The sequence below is a fragment of the Molothrus ater genome, chromosome 11 (assembly GCF_012460135.2).
Source record: "Molothrus ater isolate BHLD 08-10-18 breed brown headed cowbird chromosome 11, BPBGC_Mater_1.1, whole genome shotgun sequence".
NCBI classification, from domain to species: domain Eukaryota; kingdom Metazoa; phylum Chordata; class Aves; order Passeriformes; family Icteridae; genus Molothrus; species Molothrus ater.
In genome coordinates this window covers 8,220,532-8,236,445 of record NC_050488.2, presented here as the reverse complement: position 1 = coordinate 8,236,445, position 15,914 = coordinate 8,220,532, and the positions used below count along the sequence as shown (strand labels likewise).

At 49.6% G+C, this 15,914-nt stretch overlaps 1 protein-coding gene across 2 annotated transcripts; it reads left to right on the top strand.

Moving 5' to 3' along the window:
• Positions 1-1,277: 1,277 nt before the first annotated feature.
• On the top strand, positions 1,278-15,692 carry WNT5A (Wnt family member 5A). 2 transcript variants are annotated; one of them, XM_036391251.2, is made up of 5 exons: positions 1,278-1,523; positions 4,728-4,861; positions 6,002-6,267; positions 10,997-11,289; positions 12,852-15,692. In XM_036391251.2, the coding sequence occupies exons 1-5, from the start codon at positions 1,518-1,520 to the stop codon at positions 13,308-13,310; spliced, it is 1,158 nt and encodes a 385-aa protein (XP_036247144.1). In that variant the 5' UTR covers positions 1,278-1,517; the 3' UTR covers positions 13,311-15,692. The 2 variants fall into 2 exon arrangements, with proteins under 2 accessions (XP_036247144.1, XP_036247145.1); XM_036391252.1 differs by lacking the exon at positions 1,278-1,523 and adding an exon at positions 4,027-4,355.
• The last annotated feature ends 222 nt before the right edge of the window (positions 15,693-15,914 follow it).

The following is a 15,914-nucleotide window of genomic DNA, read 5'->3' as shown; positions in this document are numbered from 1 at the left end:
GGGTGTGCAGGGGTGTACATGTGCGTATGTGGGTGCACACGGGTTTGCGAGGGTGTAGGTGTGCCCCCATCCCGGCCCGGGATGAGCAGCCGGCGGCGCTGGAGGGGCCGTGCACCCCCGCACGCACCCCGCCGGCCGGGATGGGCGCACGGGGCACTGCTTTGCAGGAGGAGTTTGCCCTCACGGGGCTTCACCCCGAGCTTGCCCAGCGAGACCGGCCCGGTGATGCGGGACCCAGCGCGGCGGCCGGGCCGGGCCGGGCACACGCACGGGGGGCGCTCCCCGCTCGCCGCCCGCCCCGGGGCCGCGCGGGGTCCCGCTCGCTGCCGTACAGCTTTAAAATCCAGCCCCGTCTGCAATAGGCCGGCCCTGGGCGCATGCGCTGCCGAGAAAGTTTTCCAGCTGCCGTTGGCTCTCTTAACTTTTTTTTTTTCCTTTTCCTTCTTTTTTTTTTTTTTTTTTCTCCTTCTTTCGCAGTTTTAAGCAGCGGGGTGAAGAGGAGCGAGGGAGAGACGCGGGGGGAGCGGGACCGGCTGCAGCGGGCGGGGGCAGAGCCCCACGGAGGAAGGGTCGGCTGCCGCGACGCCGCCTGCCCCGGCTTGCTCTCCCGGCTCTTCTCCCGCGTATCCCGCTCCCCGGCGCTGGGCGCCTCTGGCACCGATGGATTGGGGGAGCCGCAGCTCCTGAAGCCCGGACTGCTCCCCTCCCCCTGCCCCTGCTCGCCTTGCAGGATCAGTCGCCCCGTAAGACAGGCAAACGCGTGCACAGCCCCCCTCCCCCTTCCCGCTTGTGCAGAAACTTCTTCTTCTGTTTGGGCTTTTTCTTCTCAGTGTAAAATGGAGGGAGCCGGCCCCGGGATGGCTCTGCAGCGGCGGACCCCCGGCTCTGCACCGCCCAGCCTTTAAGCAAGTGAAGGGGGGCGGGCAGGGGGGAGCCCTGCACCCGCTCGGCTCCATCGTCCCCCTCTCGCGGGCCGGTCCGCGCCGAGCTGCGGAGGGGGCGGTCGGCGGCCCGAGCGCCGGCGGAGCCGGGTGGGAGCGCGGGGAGCCCCGCGGCGGCACCACCTGGGCTGGTGGGACGGATCGTCGCCCGCGGCGCTTTCGCTGCCGCTTGTGAAGATTTTTATTTGCTTCCGCACAATCACGCCCACGGGCGCTGTGTGCGTGTGTTGGGTTGGCTTTTTTTTTTTGGCTTTTTTTTTTTTGGCTTTTTTTTTTTTTTTTACCTCCTTCTTCTTCTGCTGGTGGAAAGCCCTAATTACTGCGATTGCTGATGGACCTTGGAAAGAAGGCTGCACTGGTGCCCCGCTCCGCAGTCGGACACGCTCGGTTTGCGCCGGACAGGGCGGCCGCTCGCCCGCCGCCCCCCGCCAGCTCCGCGGGCCCCCGCGCTCCCCCGGCCGCGGCTCGGGACGATACCGCCCGGCTCCTGCGAGCCAGGATTTTACTTTCGTCTCGCCGTTTCTCCTCCCGCTCCGCTTGGATTACTTGGCTGCTCCCGCTCAGTGATCCCGCGCGATGGAGGTGAGTCCGCGCGGGGCGCGGGGGCTCCGCGCCGCAGGGGCCGCGGGCGCGCAGGGTGGGCTGCGCTCGGCGAGGTGCGGGGCCCCGGCGCGGGGCGGCCTCTCCTGCCCTCCTCGGCTAGCGCCGGGTGCTCCTGCCTCCCCGCTCTCACCCACCGCGGAGAGTTCTGCTCCCACTTGGGAAAAGCTCTTGTATTTTCTGCTTTCCCTTCTCTTTTTAAATTTCCCCCCGAAGAGAGGCTGCCCGCCGGAGGGACACTTGCTAGGCTCGCTCTGCCCGCCGCGTCCCGGTGCATCTTTCTGGCAGCGGCTCCTAATGCGAGTTTAAAGACATCTTTCCAAACTTCCCAAAGTTTCCCGAGGAGGATCGCTATGGAGGAGCCCAACGTCGGCGCTAATGGTGGCCTGTACCTTTAAGGAGAACTGGCTGGGGGCCAGCAGAGGACCCGGAGTCAGCCCCCCCCCCCCCCCCCCCCATTTAATTTTATTCTCAGTTTCTGGAGATTATCACTCTGCATCTGCAGCGGGTCCCGCCTGGGTCAGCGCGGAGGAGCGTGGCTCCTCGGGGTCCCCTTGGCGCTGCGAGGACTCCATGTTGGAAAGGCTGTTGGCTTTTTGTTGTTTGTTTGTTTTTAATTGTCAATTGTATGGTAAATGGGCTGCGCTCGGAGGGTCACGGGGAGTTCAGCGGGGCCGAGGAGCGAGGCTGTCCCCGGGCGCCGAGGGAAGGACACGATGTGCCTTCACCCCCGGGAAAACAACCCCTCTGCGCCTCCGGTGGGGAGAGCTGGGCCGGGACCCGACCAGTGCCTTTCCCTGCAAACGTGAGACGTGGTCTGGCTCCTCCAAATGGCTGTGAAGACGCAGCGGGGAGCAGGAGGCGGCCGGGGGGTCCCCGCGGAGCCGCTGCGCCTCCCGCGGTTTACAGCCCCCCGGAGCCGGGCTCTGGATGCCGCCTGCCCGCTGGTAGAGCTCCTAGAAAACCAGATGCCTTCGCAGGCTTTCCAGACACCCCGTGTAAAACAGGATCAGAGGCGATCCCGCGGTGCAGGATCTGTAAAAGCCTCTCTTTTCATCTCGGCAAGGAGCGCGGGCTCCGCATGGGGTGCGTTAAATACCAAAACCCAATCTCCGCGGCCCTACAAAGTTGAACACGGTGCCTCACACTCCCGATCTCCAGTGCTGCTGGGCAGTCTGCTTTTTTTTTTTTTCTTTCTTTTTTTATTTTTTTATTATTTTTTTTTTTTTTTTTTTACTGTGGGCTTTTTATTGTGTGTTGTTTCTGGTGGTACCTTGTCAGCTGCTGCGTGCAGAAGGGCCGGGCTGTCAGGGCCGGGCTGTCCGCGGCCCCGGGCGCAGGTGTCTCCGCAGCCTCGCAGCTCGGCGCAGTGCGCGCAGCGCAGGGGCGATGGCAGCGGCGCGGAGGTGCCGTCGGAAGGGCAGAGGCGCCGAGCGAGGCCGCCCCCTGTTGGGAGCGAGCCGCCACCGCTCCCCGCCCGCCGGCCCGGGGGCTCCGAGCTCGGGGGCCGCCCGGGCCTTGTGGGGACAGAACGCTTTGACCCTGCCGGCCGCGTCTTGCAGCGGGGACAGCGCCCCGCTCCCGGCTCTGCCCCGCTCCCGGCTCTGCCCCGCTCCCTCCGCGGCCGCCCGCCCCGCCGGGCAGCTCGGCGTGCCCGGGCTGGCTGCTGGGCCGGGCAGCTGCACAGCTGTCAGCGTCCCGCATGGGCACCGGCGTCTCCGACCTCCTCAGGCTGGGCTCGGGCACTTTCGTGGCGCTCCTTTGTTACTGTCATTGTTTCAAGAAGTAACGAGATGAAAAGAGCCCAGCGCGTCGCGCGCTGTCGGGTGTCGCGACTTGCCCCGCGCACTCCTCGCTTCGCCTCGTCCCTCGCTCAACGCGCCCTCGGCGTTCGCACCGTTGCCGGGACTGAGCCCCCGTGGGACGGGCGGGCTCTTTGTGCTGCAGGAGACCGGCCCCCGTTTACCCACCCCCAGCAGTGGGGAGGTGAGGGGCTCATCTCCCGCGGCAGGGGATGGATGTTTAACCCGCACGGCGCGGGGAGGCTTCGCCCCCGGGCTGCAGCCCCCGAGCAGTGTCGGGGAGCGGCCCATGGGGGTCCCCGAGCTGCGGCAGCTCCCCCGCATGTATCCGGGCAGGTTCCGTGTCCGGCCCCGCTGCCAGCGCTCCGCTCCTCCCGGCCCTTCGCAAACAGAAATAAATTAGAATTAAGAACACCTTCAATTCAGCGTTAAGGGCCTTTGGAGAATGAATAGGGAATAGGGAGCCCCCAAGTGTCGAAATGTCCTTTTTTTTTTTTCTTCTTCTTTTTTTTTTTTTTTTTTTTTCCTTCCGAGGGGAGGGGAAATCAACCCCAGGAATGGCTCTAGGGAGAGAGTGAGAGAGTCCCGTGTGAGGACCAGACGGTGATCGCGGGACCTGTCGGGGAAGCGTTTGACTTCCAGGACGGCAGCCCGGTTGTTGCAGGGTCCGGGTCGCGACGCGGAGCTGCCCCTTGTCGCTCCTGGTACCTCCCCGGACCGGTACCGGCCCCGGGGTTGCCGTCGGGGCAGTCACCGCGGTGCCAGCGCGGAGCTCGGGGCTGCCTCAGGGATCGCGGCGGGCGGGAGCCCCGAGGCTGCGCCGCGATGTTTTAGGGGACGACGGAGAAGGGCAAGGACCGGCCGCATCATCCCGGGGCGGGAGCCCTCGGGCCCCCTGCGGAACCGACCCCTCGAGGCACCGGCCCCCTCCCTGTCGGGCTCCCTTTGCAAACCTGCAGCCGCCTTTAGCCAGCCGTGAGCCTTTCGTGTCCCCGGCGCGGGCAGCGATGGGGTAATGCCCGCGGGTCGCTGCAGCCCCGGGGCAGCGGGGATGGGTCCGGCGTCCGGAGCGGCTCTTGCGCCTGGTCCCGTCCCGTCCGGCGGCGGGCGGGGTGCGGGAGCGGCGGGGCCGGGGCAGAGGGACGGGCGGGCGCCCCGGGAAGGCGGCGTCCGCGGGGGGGTGGGGGCTGGCGGGGTGGGCTCTGCCCGGTGCAGCGGGAGCTGCGTCGTGCCTGTGTCTGGCACCAGAGCCGCGGCGGGGAGAAGGGCCGGCGAGTCAGAGTCAAGTTAAAAGGGGCCCGGAGACTTCCGTTGTTTAAACTTGAATGCTCGAAAATGGTCTGAGAAGCAATAAACAATCTGATCCTTTTTCTCCCCCCTCTAGAAATCCAGTGCAGTATTAATCCACGGAGGTGCTGTGGGGACAGTTGGCAGTACAATGGCTTCTCAGTACCTCGTAGTGGCTCTGGCCGTTTTCTCCTCTTTTACCCAGGTTGTAATAGAAGCCAGCTCTTGGTGGTAAGCATCTCGTATCGACTTGGTTTTGAAAGGGGGTGTCAAGATTTGCTTGCTTCAATGTCTCTGTGCTTCTTCTGTACTTTGTTTCTGCGGGAGTGCGGCCGGAGCGAGGCAGCAGGGGAGAAGTGTGCTGGTTGGAATATGTTGGGTAGGAGAAGGAACGGGTCTGTCGAGCGAGGGTAAATGTGCAACATCTCGTCTTGTAAAACACAGCTTTTAGAATGCTGTCTGGTGGATTCTCTATGAGTTTTATCATCTTTAAATCACTATAATGGTTTTTCTTTTAAAAGACATGTTTCAACTCCCTTATGTTAGAGGTTTTGCATGTACAAGAGAAAATGCTGATTTGCAAGGAAAAACTTAACGTTTCAGTTTGAAGTTTTCTGTAACTGAAATGTTTACAAATATGTTTAGTTACAAAGGAGTATGTTTAAATTCCTGCTTTGGCAAATTATCTGCATAGTGTACAATGTTGAGAGTTCTTGAAATAGGTGTTTTTCTGCTCTTTCCAGTGATGCCTTTTGGATTAATAGCTACTTTTTAATTGAAAACTATGATGTGAAGAGCACTTTAAAAATTAAGAAAACAAAGTTGATTTTGTTTAGAATGAATATACTTGCCTGTATGTTTCTGTGTTGTCATTTGGAAGAAGCTAGACGTAGTCTGTAGCAAGTTTCTAACTTCTGGCTTGCTAAAGGTTTCCCTATTTAAGAGATCAGATTGAAAAACCCAGCCTTAAGTATAAAATATGTGTTAAGATAAATTGGGATTTGGAGAGCTTTTTTCATTTTTGCTTTATTTATTTTCCTGGCCTTTCAATTGTTTGGAGCTTCTGATTTTTTTACTGTGTCAATTTAAGCTGGTAAAAGACTGCCTAGATGCAAGTCTTCCAAGTCTGTGTCGTACTTCAGTCTCTAAGGTATGGTGATAACCACATGGGTGGAAACTAGTAACTTCTGTCCTGTTCTTAAAACAAAGTTTCATATTTAAGTGTCTGGGGCTTTTCCTCACTTGTTAACAAAAACAGGAGTTGTATACTCGTGCATAAGATACGTGTCTGGGATTTATAGATATTTTTAAAAATTGCTTTATTTTATTTTGAAGTCTTCTGTTTATTAATGCAAATCTTTCTTTGTGCAGGTCTTTAGGGATGAACCCCATGAACCCCATGAACCCTGTTCAGATGTCAGAGGTGTACATTATAGGAGCCCAGCCACTGTGTAGCCAGCTAGCAGGGCTTTCCCAAGGACAGAAGAAACTCTGCCAGTTGTATCAGGACCATATGCAGTTCATTGGAGAGGGTGCAAAGACGGGCATTAAGGAGTGCCAGTATCAATTCAGACATAGAAGATGGAATTGCAGCACTGTGGACAACAACTCTGTTTTTGGCAGAGTCATGCAGATAGGTAGGAAGCAACATCTTTATGATTAAACTCTTGTCTGAGGATATGTATGGCACACACTGTTCTGCACTTGAATCTCTTGCCAGGTTCTTACTGAGTACTGTATACAATCAAGTGTTTCTAAAAGTTGGCAAAGGAGCTGGATTATTTTTAGCTGGAGGTGATTTCCCACCACTGTCCAGCCATATGTCTTGGAAAACAAAGTAGGAATATATATTTGCATATGGGAATAGGGGAGAAAGGAAAATGAGGCCCTGAAATCTCTTTTTTAGAAAACCTGAGACAAAACGAAGGCAACCTACAAGAATTAAAACCAGCAGCGTCTTGTAAAATTAAAGATGTCCATGTCTAGTTCCAAAGTTAGCAGCTGGATAATAAATCGCTCTTGGTCCAGACGTTAACTGAAAATTGCTGCTCTGTCGATTAGTGTTTATAGGCAATTCCTCCTTGCTTATTTCCAGATACAGTGGTTTTTTCTCTCTTTTTAAGGAAAACAGATTTATTTTTAAATTACTGTAGCAGGGTAATTTTCATGAGATCAGTTCTATCATGGTAAAATGTGTGATTGTCCTTGTAACTGACATTTAATGGAATCACATCCATGGTGAGAGACAGATTCTTGTTTAACATCTTATCACAATTTGGTGAACACCCAGCACTTCCCCTGTCAGATCCTCTCTGAAATGGCCTTCTGGCCTTCTCCATTGCTCATGTGCTGCCTGACTTTATTAGCATTTAAGGACCTCATAGTATTTTAAAGTCCTTGGCAAAATTTTAACCAGTGCTGTTGAATGGGGTCCATGGTGAAACCTTCCTCTGACTTTCTCAAGGCAGATTGCTGATTTTGTGTAATCAACTGAAAATGCTTACTTTTCTGGGTGACACTTGTGATGCTTTAAGTAGTGAGCAGTACACTGGCAAATGCAGCACTGCTTTTTAGTTGGGGTTGTAAAGCAAAGCTTTTATGGCAGTGTTTTTCTGTCCTGCTTTAGAAAAAGAAAAAGTTTTAAAATTGGTTTCAGTCTGGATTCGTCTGTAAATGGGCTGACTCCAGTTAAAGTTGAAGGAATGCATCAATTCACATTTAGTCTCAGTTTTTGTTAAAAGAAGTTTTTATTTGGAGATTGTCAGACAAATAGAAAAAAAATCTATTGCGTGAAAGTACCGAATTGGAACATTCAATTTTAGATAAACAACCTTCCTTAGGCTTTTTAAAGCACAGTATTAACCCTCCATTGGGGTTTTTTCCTTACCCAAGCAAAAGTCTAAAAACATGAAAGCAAGCTTCTTCTGTACACGTCTCTGTTCTAGTAATATAAAAAAAACTCAGAAAATTAATCTGTTTAAAATTTAGGCCTTCATCCTTCAGCCCTTATTTATTATCCAAGCAAGTGAAAATTAGCTCAGGGGGACTGTTGGTGTGAAGGAGTGTACAGGATGGGGCCCGTGATTTGTGGTGTCTGTCTCTGGAATCGATATTTCTGCCCTCCCCAAGAATGACAGATCTATTTAAAGGTGGTTCCTTTCAAGTTAAATAACTTTGCCGCACCCTTTTGCTGGATATGACTGTATTAGCTGATGTCTACACAGCAATTCATCATGTAATTAAGCCACTTACTCTAATTGCAGATGGAAGCAAGGTTAATAGCCATATTCAGGAGTGAGAGCATGAAGAGTGTATTCAGTGAGAGCAAGGAAGGAGGTGTAGCAGTTGTAGAATTTCACGCTGACCCTTAATAATGACCAGTTGGTGTTCCTCTGTGTGGAGGGAAAAGTGGACATTTTCAGAGCCTGATTCCATTGACTTCAGCCTGCCATGGTCTGTGTGATGGGCTGTCAGATGCCCCTTGCTGTGCAGGGTGCAGGCTCTGAGTGCACATTGTTTGGGAGGTTTTGCCACGTGCCCTTGGTTGCGCCCCAGAGAGTTCCGGGCATGGCACTGCCCGCCGGCACAGCCACGGCCCCGTGTGTCAATGGACAGTCTTTCTTCCAGGATTTACCCTGCAGTTAGCTAAAGCTGTACAAATAAACCTGCCCTTGGGTTTGGAAACTTGCTCTGTGGCTTATTGAACTGTAAAGTTTTAGGGCCTGTGTTCTGCACTGCTCTCCTTGGGTGCTGGTTCTCAGGTCAGGCCACGGTGCTCGCTGCCATCTCCTGGCTTTGTGGCCAGCCCTGTGCAGGCTGCACATGGGCTTTGCACACACAGCTAAGTGCTAACAGGAAACAAAATCACTGGATCCTCCCCCTACAGCTCCGTGTGGTTGGGGTCCAGCTTATTCTGCCTTCAGCCTGATGTTGAATGCTTTTAAAATGCAAGACAAAGAACATTTTGTATCTTATGTTCAGGTATAAAAAAAAAAAAAGGTTCTGTTCTTGCAGACTTATTCAGATCGAGTGTAAAGCTCAGCGCCTTGCTCTGTGGGTGGCTTCCTACAGTGTGTGTATATTGAACAGTTCCATTTCTATGTTTTATATATATGGGAGAGAGGGGACTCGAACGTGTTTGGAATGTGTGTTTGCTTGCCATGGCTACAATAGAGAGAAATCCTGGACTGTGGGAAAAGACAGATATGTTTGACAGTGAAGGAAAGCACAGTTGCGCCTAAAGACTGAAAAAAGAAGGGAAAAAAAGAAAACTCAGAGTAACTCATCCGTGTGGAGCCATCACTCTTAATGTGTTCCTGGGGTCGATGACTTGAGGCAGTGTTGGCTTGAAGTGTACTTCAGCAGCTGATGCTCTTTTATAATTTGCCTAAATGTTCAAGGAGGGAACTTTCAGGGCAACTCTCCTTCCTGTACCCAAGCCTTTCCTTCTCCTTCCCACTGAGAGTAAGTTCTTTAAAATTTGTTCCAGGTTAATAATGAAAACGAGTCAAAAATAGTCAGCTTTATGAGTTTAAATCCCGCAGTAAGGGGCAGAGTTAACCATGAGAAAGCATGAGTTAACTAAACATGCAAAAGAACAAAAATGGAATGGAGGAGGCGAGTCCTGTGGTCCAAAGCAGACCACGTTTCTTTCCTCTCAATATAGTGGAAATTTTGCTTAAGGAATTAATCCAAAAATGTGTGTTACAGAGCAAATGGGAACATTAAAATCTGTATGAGGTTCCCCCTGCTATAGTTTGCAGTAGATGCAAGGCTTAAGTCACCACATAAAGCCAATGTTTTTTTAACTGAAAATGCTACTCCTGTAACCCTTTATACCCACAATTCATGTGGATACTTCCAAGAGCAGGTGTCTGTGAGTATAGACCATTGTAAAGTAGCAAAGTGCTTCTGATCTTTCTTAAGTCTCATCTTTCCTAACATAAGATTTCTGATTTTTCCCATTTAAACCTAGCATCTATTACTAAAATTAATCCAGTGGATGACAGCTGTTGTATTAACAAAGCTGCTCTGATCATGGTGTCATCTTGATGTTAAATATGAACCAGACTTCAAATTATTTATGTTTCAGAAGTGCTTGAAAGCTCCTATTAGATTTGACCTGTCACGATACATCTTGTACAAAGAGATTTTGCCTAAAATGTTGCTGTCTAAATATATGTGACTTGCCCAAAACAAAGCCTCTTAACATCTTAGTTTTTCAAAGGCCATGATGTTCCCTAAGAAAAATCACGTAAAACCAAGACTAAAAACTAGCTTGATCTATTGATTAGACTAAAGATTAGGAATAAAACTTAAATCATATAAACAGAAAAAAAAATATTTAGTCTATTCTTAGTCATTCCAAGAATCTTTCTTGGAAACGACCCATTGGGATGCTGTCTCTTAAGGAGAAAAACAAACTTCAAGTGTTGCTTTCTGGTGCAAGTTTTGTGTTTGTTTATGTGCAAGCTTTGCTAGTTGTACTCAGAGCTTGTGGCACCCTTGGAAAAGTGATTGGGGAAGTCAGACACTTAATGAGGTGGGATCTGATACTGTCAATAGGATGGTATGTGGCCATGTCTTACATTATGGGTATTGTAACTTTCTCTTAGTGAAAGCTGGAAACTTGAGGTTTTCCATTTCCATTTAAGGGCACCAGATGCAGGAGAAAACCTTCAAGGCCACCTCGTGCCAAGGGTTTTTTCTTCCCTGTAATTTGTAAAAATGATTGTCCATGGGCTTCCTTGCCATATTCACAAGAGCTGAAGTGGTGGATAATAACCAGCACAGGTTGTTGTTAGTTTTAAATAGTCTCCTCCAGAAGTGTCTGGCTAATGTGTAGGATGAAAAGTTGTGTGTTATTCTGCTGTGCGTTTCTTTTGATACTAGGAGACTTCATAAATTGCCTGAACTTTAAATAAATTGGAATAAGTGGGTGAAGTGCATCAATCACGTTTGAAAAGTAGTAATTTAAGAACCAGACTTTTAAAAGTTGTATTTAACATCTCTTTCTTCTGAAGGACAGGGAGCCTTCCCTCCCCTCACATGCAGGCATGGCTGCTTTGGCCCTGCTGGCCTCATGGCCCTGACCCACCTCCACTCTGCACTTTCATCCAGGCATTCACCAGCATGAAAGAGAAGTGATTTCTGCTCTTGACAAACTGTGTGTGCTCACATGGCTTGGGTTGGCTTGGTTCTTTCAGAGTGAGAATGTTTTGGGCAGCGTGGTTCAGGGTTACCCTTTTACCATGCGAGTGAACTTGTTGGCTCTGGAGAGCCTTGGTCCTCCCGGCCCAGCAGCAGGCTGGGAGGACAAGGGAGGGAATGGTGCTGTCCCCTAACCTCGCTTGTGTCTCCGTGCAGGCAGCCGGGAGACGGCGTTCACCTACGCGGTGAGCGCGGCCGGCGTGGTCAACGCCATGAGCCGCGCGTGCCGGGAGGGCGAGCTGTCCTCGTGCGGCTGCAGCCGCGCCGCGCGGCCCAAGGACCTGCCCCGGGACTGGCTGTGGGGCGGCTGCGGGGACAACATCGAGTACGGGTACCGCTTCGCCAAGGAGTTCGTGGACGCGCGCGAGCGCGAGCGGGTTTACCAGCGAGGCTCCTACGAGAGCGCCCGCATCATGATGAACCTGCACAACAACGAGGCCGGCAGAAGAGTGAGTGTCTGCACCACCGTGTGTCCCTCCATGCTCCTCCTCATCCCTTCTTTTTGGGGAAAACACGGTTCAGTGGGGCACAGAGCAGCTACCATGGCTTGTCTTTGGTTTGACGCGCAAAACGAGAAAACGGCAAACATGGGGTGTGGGTGGGTGGGGAGTGCATGGGTTGGTGTTGCTTTTGGTTGTCTGACAGTCCTGTTGCTTTCCTCACGGGGGAGGCTGGGACCAAAGCGTGTTGAGTTTCCCTCTGTATTGTTTCATGAAAAGTGCCCTGCTCGCTGTGGGTTCTCTGTAGAACAGAATTTTATTAGTTGGTATTTCCAACCAGGACAGTGTGTGTTGGAAGCAAGAGGGGTGTGCTGGGCTTCCCAGGCTGGAATTGTGCCACAAGATTGTTCTGACTTTTTTTCTTTGCCTGGTTTAAGACTATGTGAAAAGCTTCTCTTTGCTATTAGAAAACATGGCCTTCTGTGGTTGAACATGTTTTCATGGTTTCTTTAATCTCAAAAATGCTTTAAATGAATGGGTGTAAACTTTTTTTAATAGTCTGAATATGAAGAGCCAAAATCATTATTTGCCTAGAGCTTGAAGTGCCAACAATAGTCAGCTGAGACTTTGCACTTGTGCTCTAAGGTGAAGAAGGATGAAAGATAATTAAAAATTAATAGTATTTAAATGTAAGAGGAGGGTGTCTGAGAGCAATGGACAGGCCAATTACTATTAGTAAGAAGAAAAATGACACTTTGACAGTTGCTTACGGAGACTTGAGGAGTTTTTTCCTTCCTCAGCCACATCTGTGCAGTGCCATTTGGCAGTGTTAAGACTCTGTAACTGCTGGGTGGAAGCTGTCTACAGTATCATCTAATGTGTCAGACCCCAGGATTTTTGGGGCAGTGTCAACACTGACTCTTATTTTATTTGTACAGGGCAAATGACTGAGGTTTCCCTGCCAAAGCTTTGTAAAGAGGATATTGCTATGTAGCTCTGACTCCCACCCATAGGTGTTTGGGGGTTTCTTCTTGGATGAAGTCTCTCTTCCAGAGCAGTGTTTGGGATAGGAGGAGGATGCTGAGCCAAGAGTAGACAATCAGCTGCAGCTGAGCCAGGAGCAAGAGGAATCTTAACTCTTTCCCTAATTGCAGCCTCAAGCAGAGATCAATAGGGACAGTAACTCAGATAGAAAATAAGGAGATGTTTTACATTTCTCAATGAAACAGCAAAATCCTTTGCTGGCGTGAGAGCAAATTCCTAAAATTTGAGTGCAGCCTGAGTGATGCTGCTGTCTGGGCTGTGTGTGCTGTTGTGGCTGTCTCTGCTGTGGGGAGAGGCTGGTGACAGTCTCCTCTCTTCTTCCTCCTCCTCCTGGCTCTTTGGGGTGCTGGGAGTGCATGGGTGTGTCAGCTGACTCGTCCTTCTCACTGAATAGGAGGGGGGGAGAGGATGCTAAGGTGAATACTGTGGAGGGGCTAGGACAGAGGGCAGGAGATGAGGGGTATAAACACTCTCACAGCCGTGCTAGTCTTTGATCACGGTTCCTGCTTCTCTCCCTGACTCTGCAGACGGTGTACAACCTGGCTGACGTGGCCTGTAAGTGCCACGGCGTCTCCGGCTCCTGCAGCCTGAAGACCTGCTGGCTGCAGCTCGCCGACTTCCGCAAGGTGGGCGACGCCCTGAAGGAGAAATACGACAGCGCCGCCGCCATGAAGCTCAACAGCCGGGGGAAGCTGGTGCAGGTGAACAGCCGCTTCAACGCCCCCACCATCCACGACCTGGTGTACATCGACCCCAGCCCCGACTACTGCGTGCGCAACGAGAGCACCGGCTCCCTGGGCACCCAGGGCCGCCTGTGCAATAAGACCTCGGAGGGCATGGACGGCTGTGAACTCATGTGCTGCGGCCGGGGCTACGACCAGTTCAAGACGGTGCAGCGGGAGCGCTGCCACTGCAAGTTCCACTGGTGCTGCTACGTGAAATGCAAGTTGTGCACAGAGATCGTGGACCAGTTTGTGTGCAAATAGGGCACGGACGAGGTGGGAGGAACTGCAGCCGCCTGCCAGCAAGGGGTGCAGGCCCCTCTCCCTTTCCGCAGGACTATCTCCACTTTATTTATAGAGTCCAAGGAGTTTTCGTCTTCTTTTAAGAAAATTAAAAAAAAAAAAAAAAGAAAATAAAAAAAAAGGGCGGGGAAGGAAAAAAAAGAAAGAAAAAAGAAAAATATAAGGGTTGCAAAGAGAAGTGCCTGGAAACCCTCTCTGCGTCCATCCCAGAACTGTGTGAGGCTTATATTTTTGGCAATAATGGGGGAGAATCTGAGAATATTTATTTTACAAAGTTAAAAAAAATAATTGACTTTTCTTACAAACAATAGAGTAGTTTGAGGGGAAAAGCCGACATATCCTAATTTAGATCCATGGAACGTAATACACGTGCAGTAGACAGAGCAACCACGTAATGTGCTTGGGATGTTAGAACCATCCTTATGGATGTGAGGAACACACAGAGCTGTCCATGACTTTTAGGTTCAGACACTAGAAGTTCCTAGAGTAGGGTGTATAAAGCTGTTCAGTGCATGTAGGGCTCTGTAAATAAGGGGTATGTTCATCACAAGGAGCGGTGTAGGTTGCCCGCCATGGGTCACCGGAGGGCAAAGAGCAAAGGATCAGAAAGGCTTCAACTGCGCTATCCCCGAGTCACCGGGGCTGGTTCCAGAACCGAGCAAGACAGGAAAAAAAACCCAGAAAAAAAAAAAATCTGCCTTGGTGAATAATAAAGATATTCTTCAAGGCAGAGCTTGGCCTCATCAGCTAATTGTGACATTCGAGTGTCTCGTGTGCCGCAGCAGCCCTTCCCTGGCGGGCGTGGAGCAGCCCGGGGCAGGCTGCCCGCAGCACTGGGGCTGGGCAATGCTCACAGACAGCTTTGCTTTCCCAGCCTGCAAAGCCCATTGAAAGGAGAGTTCCCCAAATTTGAAAATGCCTTAAAATGGTGTAATAGCTGGCTGTCTTTCAAAACACAGCTTGACAAATAACTCCTCTAATTTTATGTGAGAAAATAAATCATTAGATATCCGCTCTTGGAATGACTGATTTTTATTTTTTTCGCAGATTTTGGGAACGCTTTCACTCAAGGAGACAGTAGTTTCATATTTTAATAACATTAACTGACTATTATAGTTCAATGAAACGTTGCAGCAATACCAAATTTATCATCCTATGTCTTTAATACACATGCTTTAGATAATATACTGCAGATATACACTATACAACTGTTCAGACTATACTCGAGCAGTTACATATATATGGGAGAGCTGTGGTCTCTGGTGTCTGATACTTCAAAGCTTTTTGTACATATATATTTTAATGATTTAGAAAAAAATAAAACATCTAAATTGAAGGGGCAGTTCATCCCTTATTTTCTTTTTCAGATCTCTTCAGGTGTTTAGATTGATTCTAAGCTTTTGGTGGGTTTTTATTTTTAATTATTATTTTTTTAAGAACTTGTAACGTTCAGAAGTTTTAAGGATAATCACAAAGAAGTAAGCCTCTTCCCAATTTCAGGACTTCCTTGGGTGGTTGGTAGAGGCAGCACCCTGCACTTGAATTGATACCAGTCTGGAGATCACTTCTACTCCACTCTCACATTAAGGGCATTATTGATTATTGCTGAAAGGAGACACCTTCCAACTCCAAAATGTGCTGCAATCAGCCCTTGCTTTTCAGTTTTTGAACAGAGAATTGTTATTTGTCAAACAATATGTGTTCCCCCCACGCTGTGTAGTTACACAGGATTTCATCTTGGGTTCAGATGCCACTTTCCAACTCAGTCCCATCCTACAAGTTAAAGAAAATGGTTTTGAAGATACCAAGTGAAGAAAACCTTTCACTTTAGCCTAGTTGTACTAAAGCCTTGACTTTTCACAAGCCTTTAAGCTGTATCATTAAATTCATCTTGATCATTTATCAGCTTCTTAATGGCGCTTTATTGCTCTTAATTTATTGTACAAGGACATATTTACCCCTCATCTTCAGATGTTTGAAAAGAATATCTTTAAAGTAAGAGAAATAAATAAAGCACTAATTCATTGAATATGTCACTTTGGTTTTTATTGTACAAAAACCATGATCTTTTTTTTTTCATTTGCTGAATCACCTCATGTTCCTTTTTAGTGACTTCTGTCTGAGCAGAATTGAATCTCATGATCCTAGCTATTAAAACCCTATTTAATGTAAAATATTTTACCTGTCATTCAGATATGTAAAACTTCTATGTCCTTTCCTCTGTTCTGTACATTTAATGTACATATTTCTGTCTTGTGTGATTTGTATATTTCACTGGTTAAAAAAAAAGAAAGGATTATGCCATAATTGAAGATAGACTATAAAAATAAAACTTTGGTTGTATATTGGGAAGTGGTTTTAATTATCTTTCAGAGAAGGGTTTGTTAAGACAATGAGCAGAGTTGATTTTTAAATTTATTACATGGTAAAACAGGGATGTGTTTGTTGGCCAAACATACAAAGTACATTTTGAAGTTTTATTCCAATATTAAGAAGACTTACAGATAGAAGAGGAAGACTTCTTCAGGAGAAGGGGAAAAAGCCCAAAACCAAAAAACATGTCAA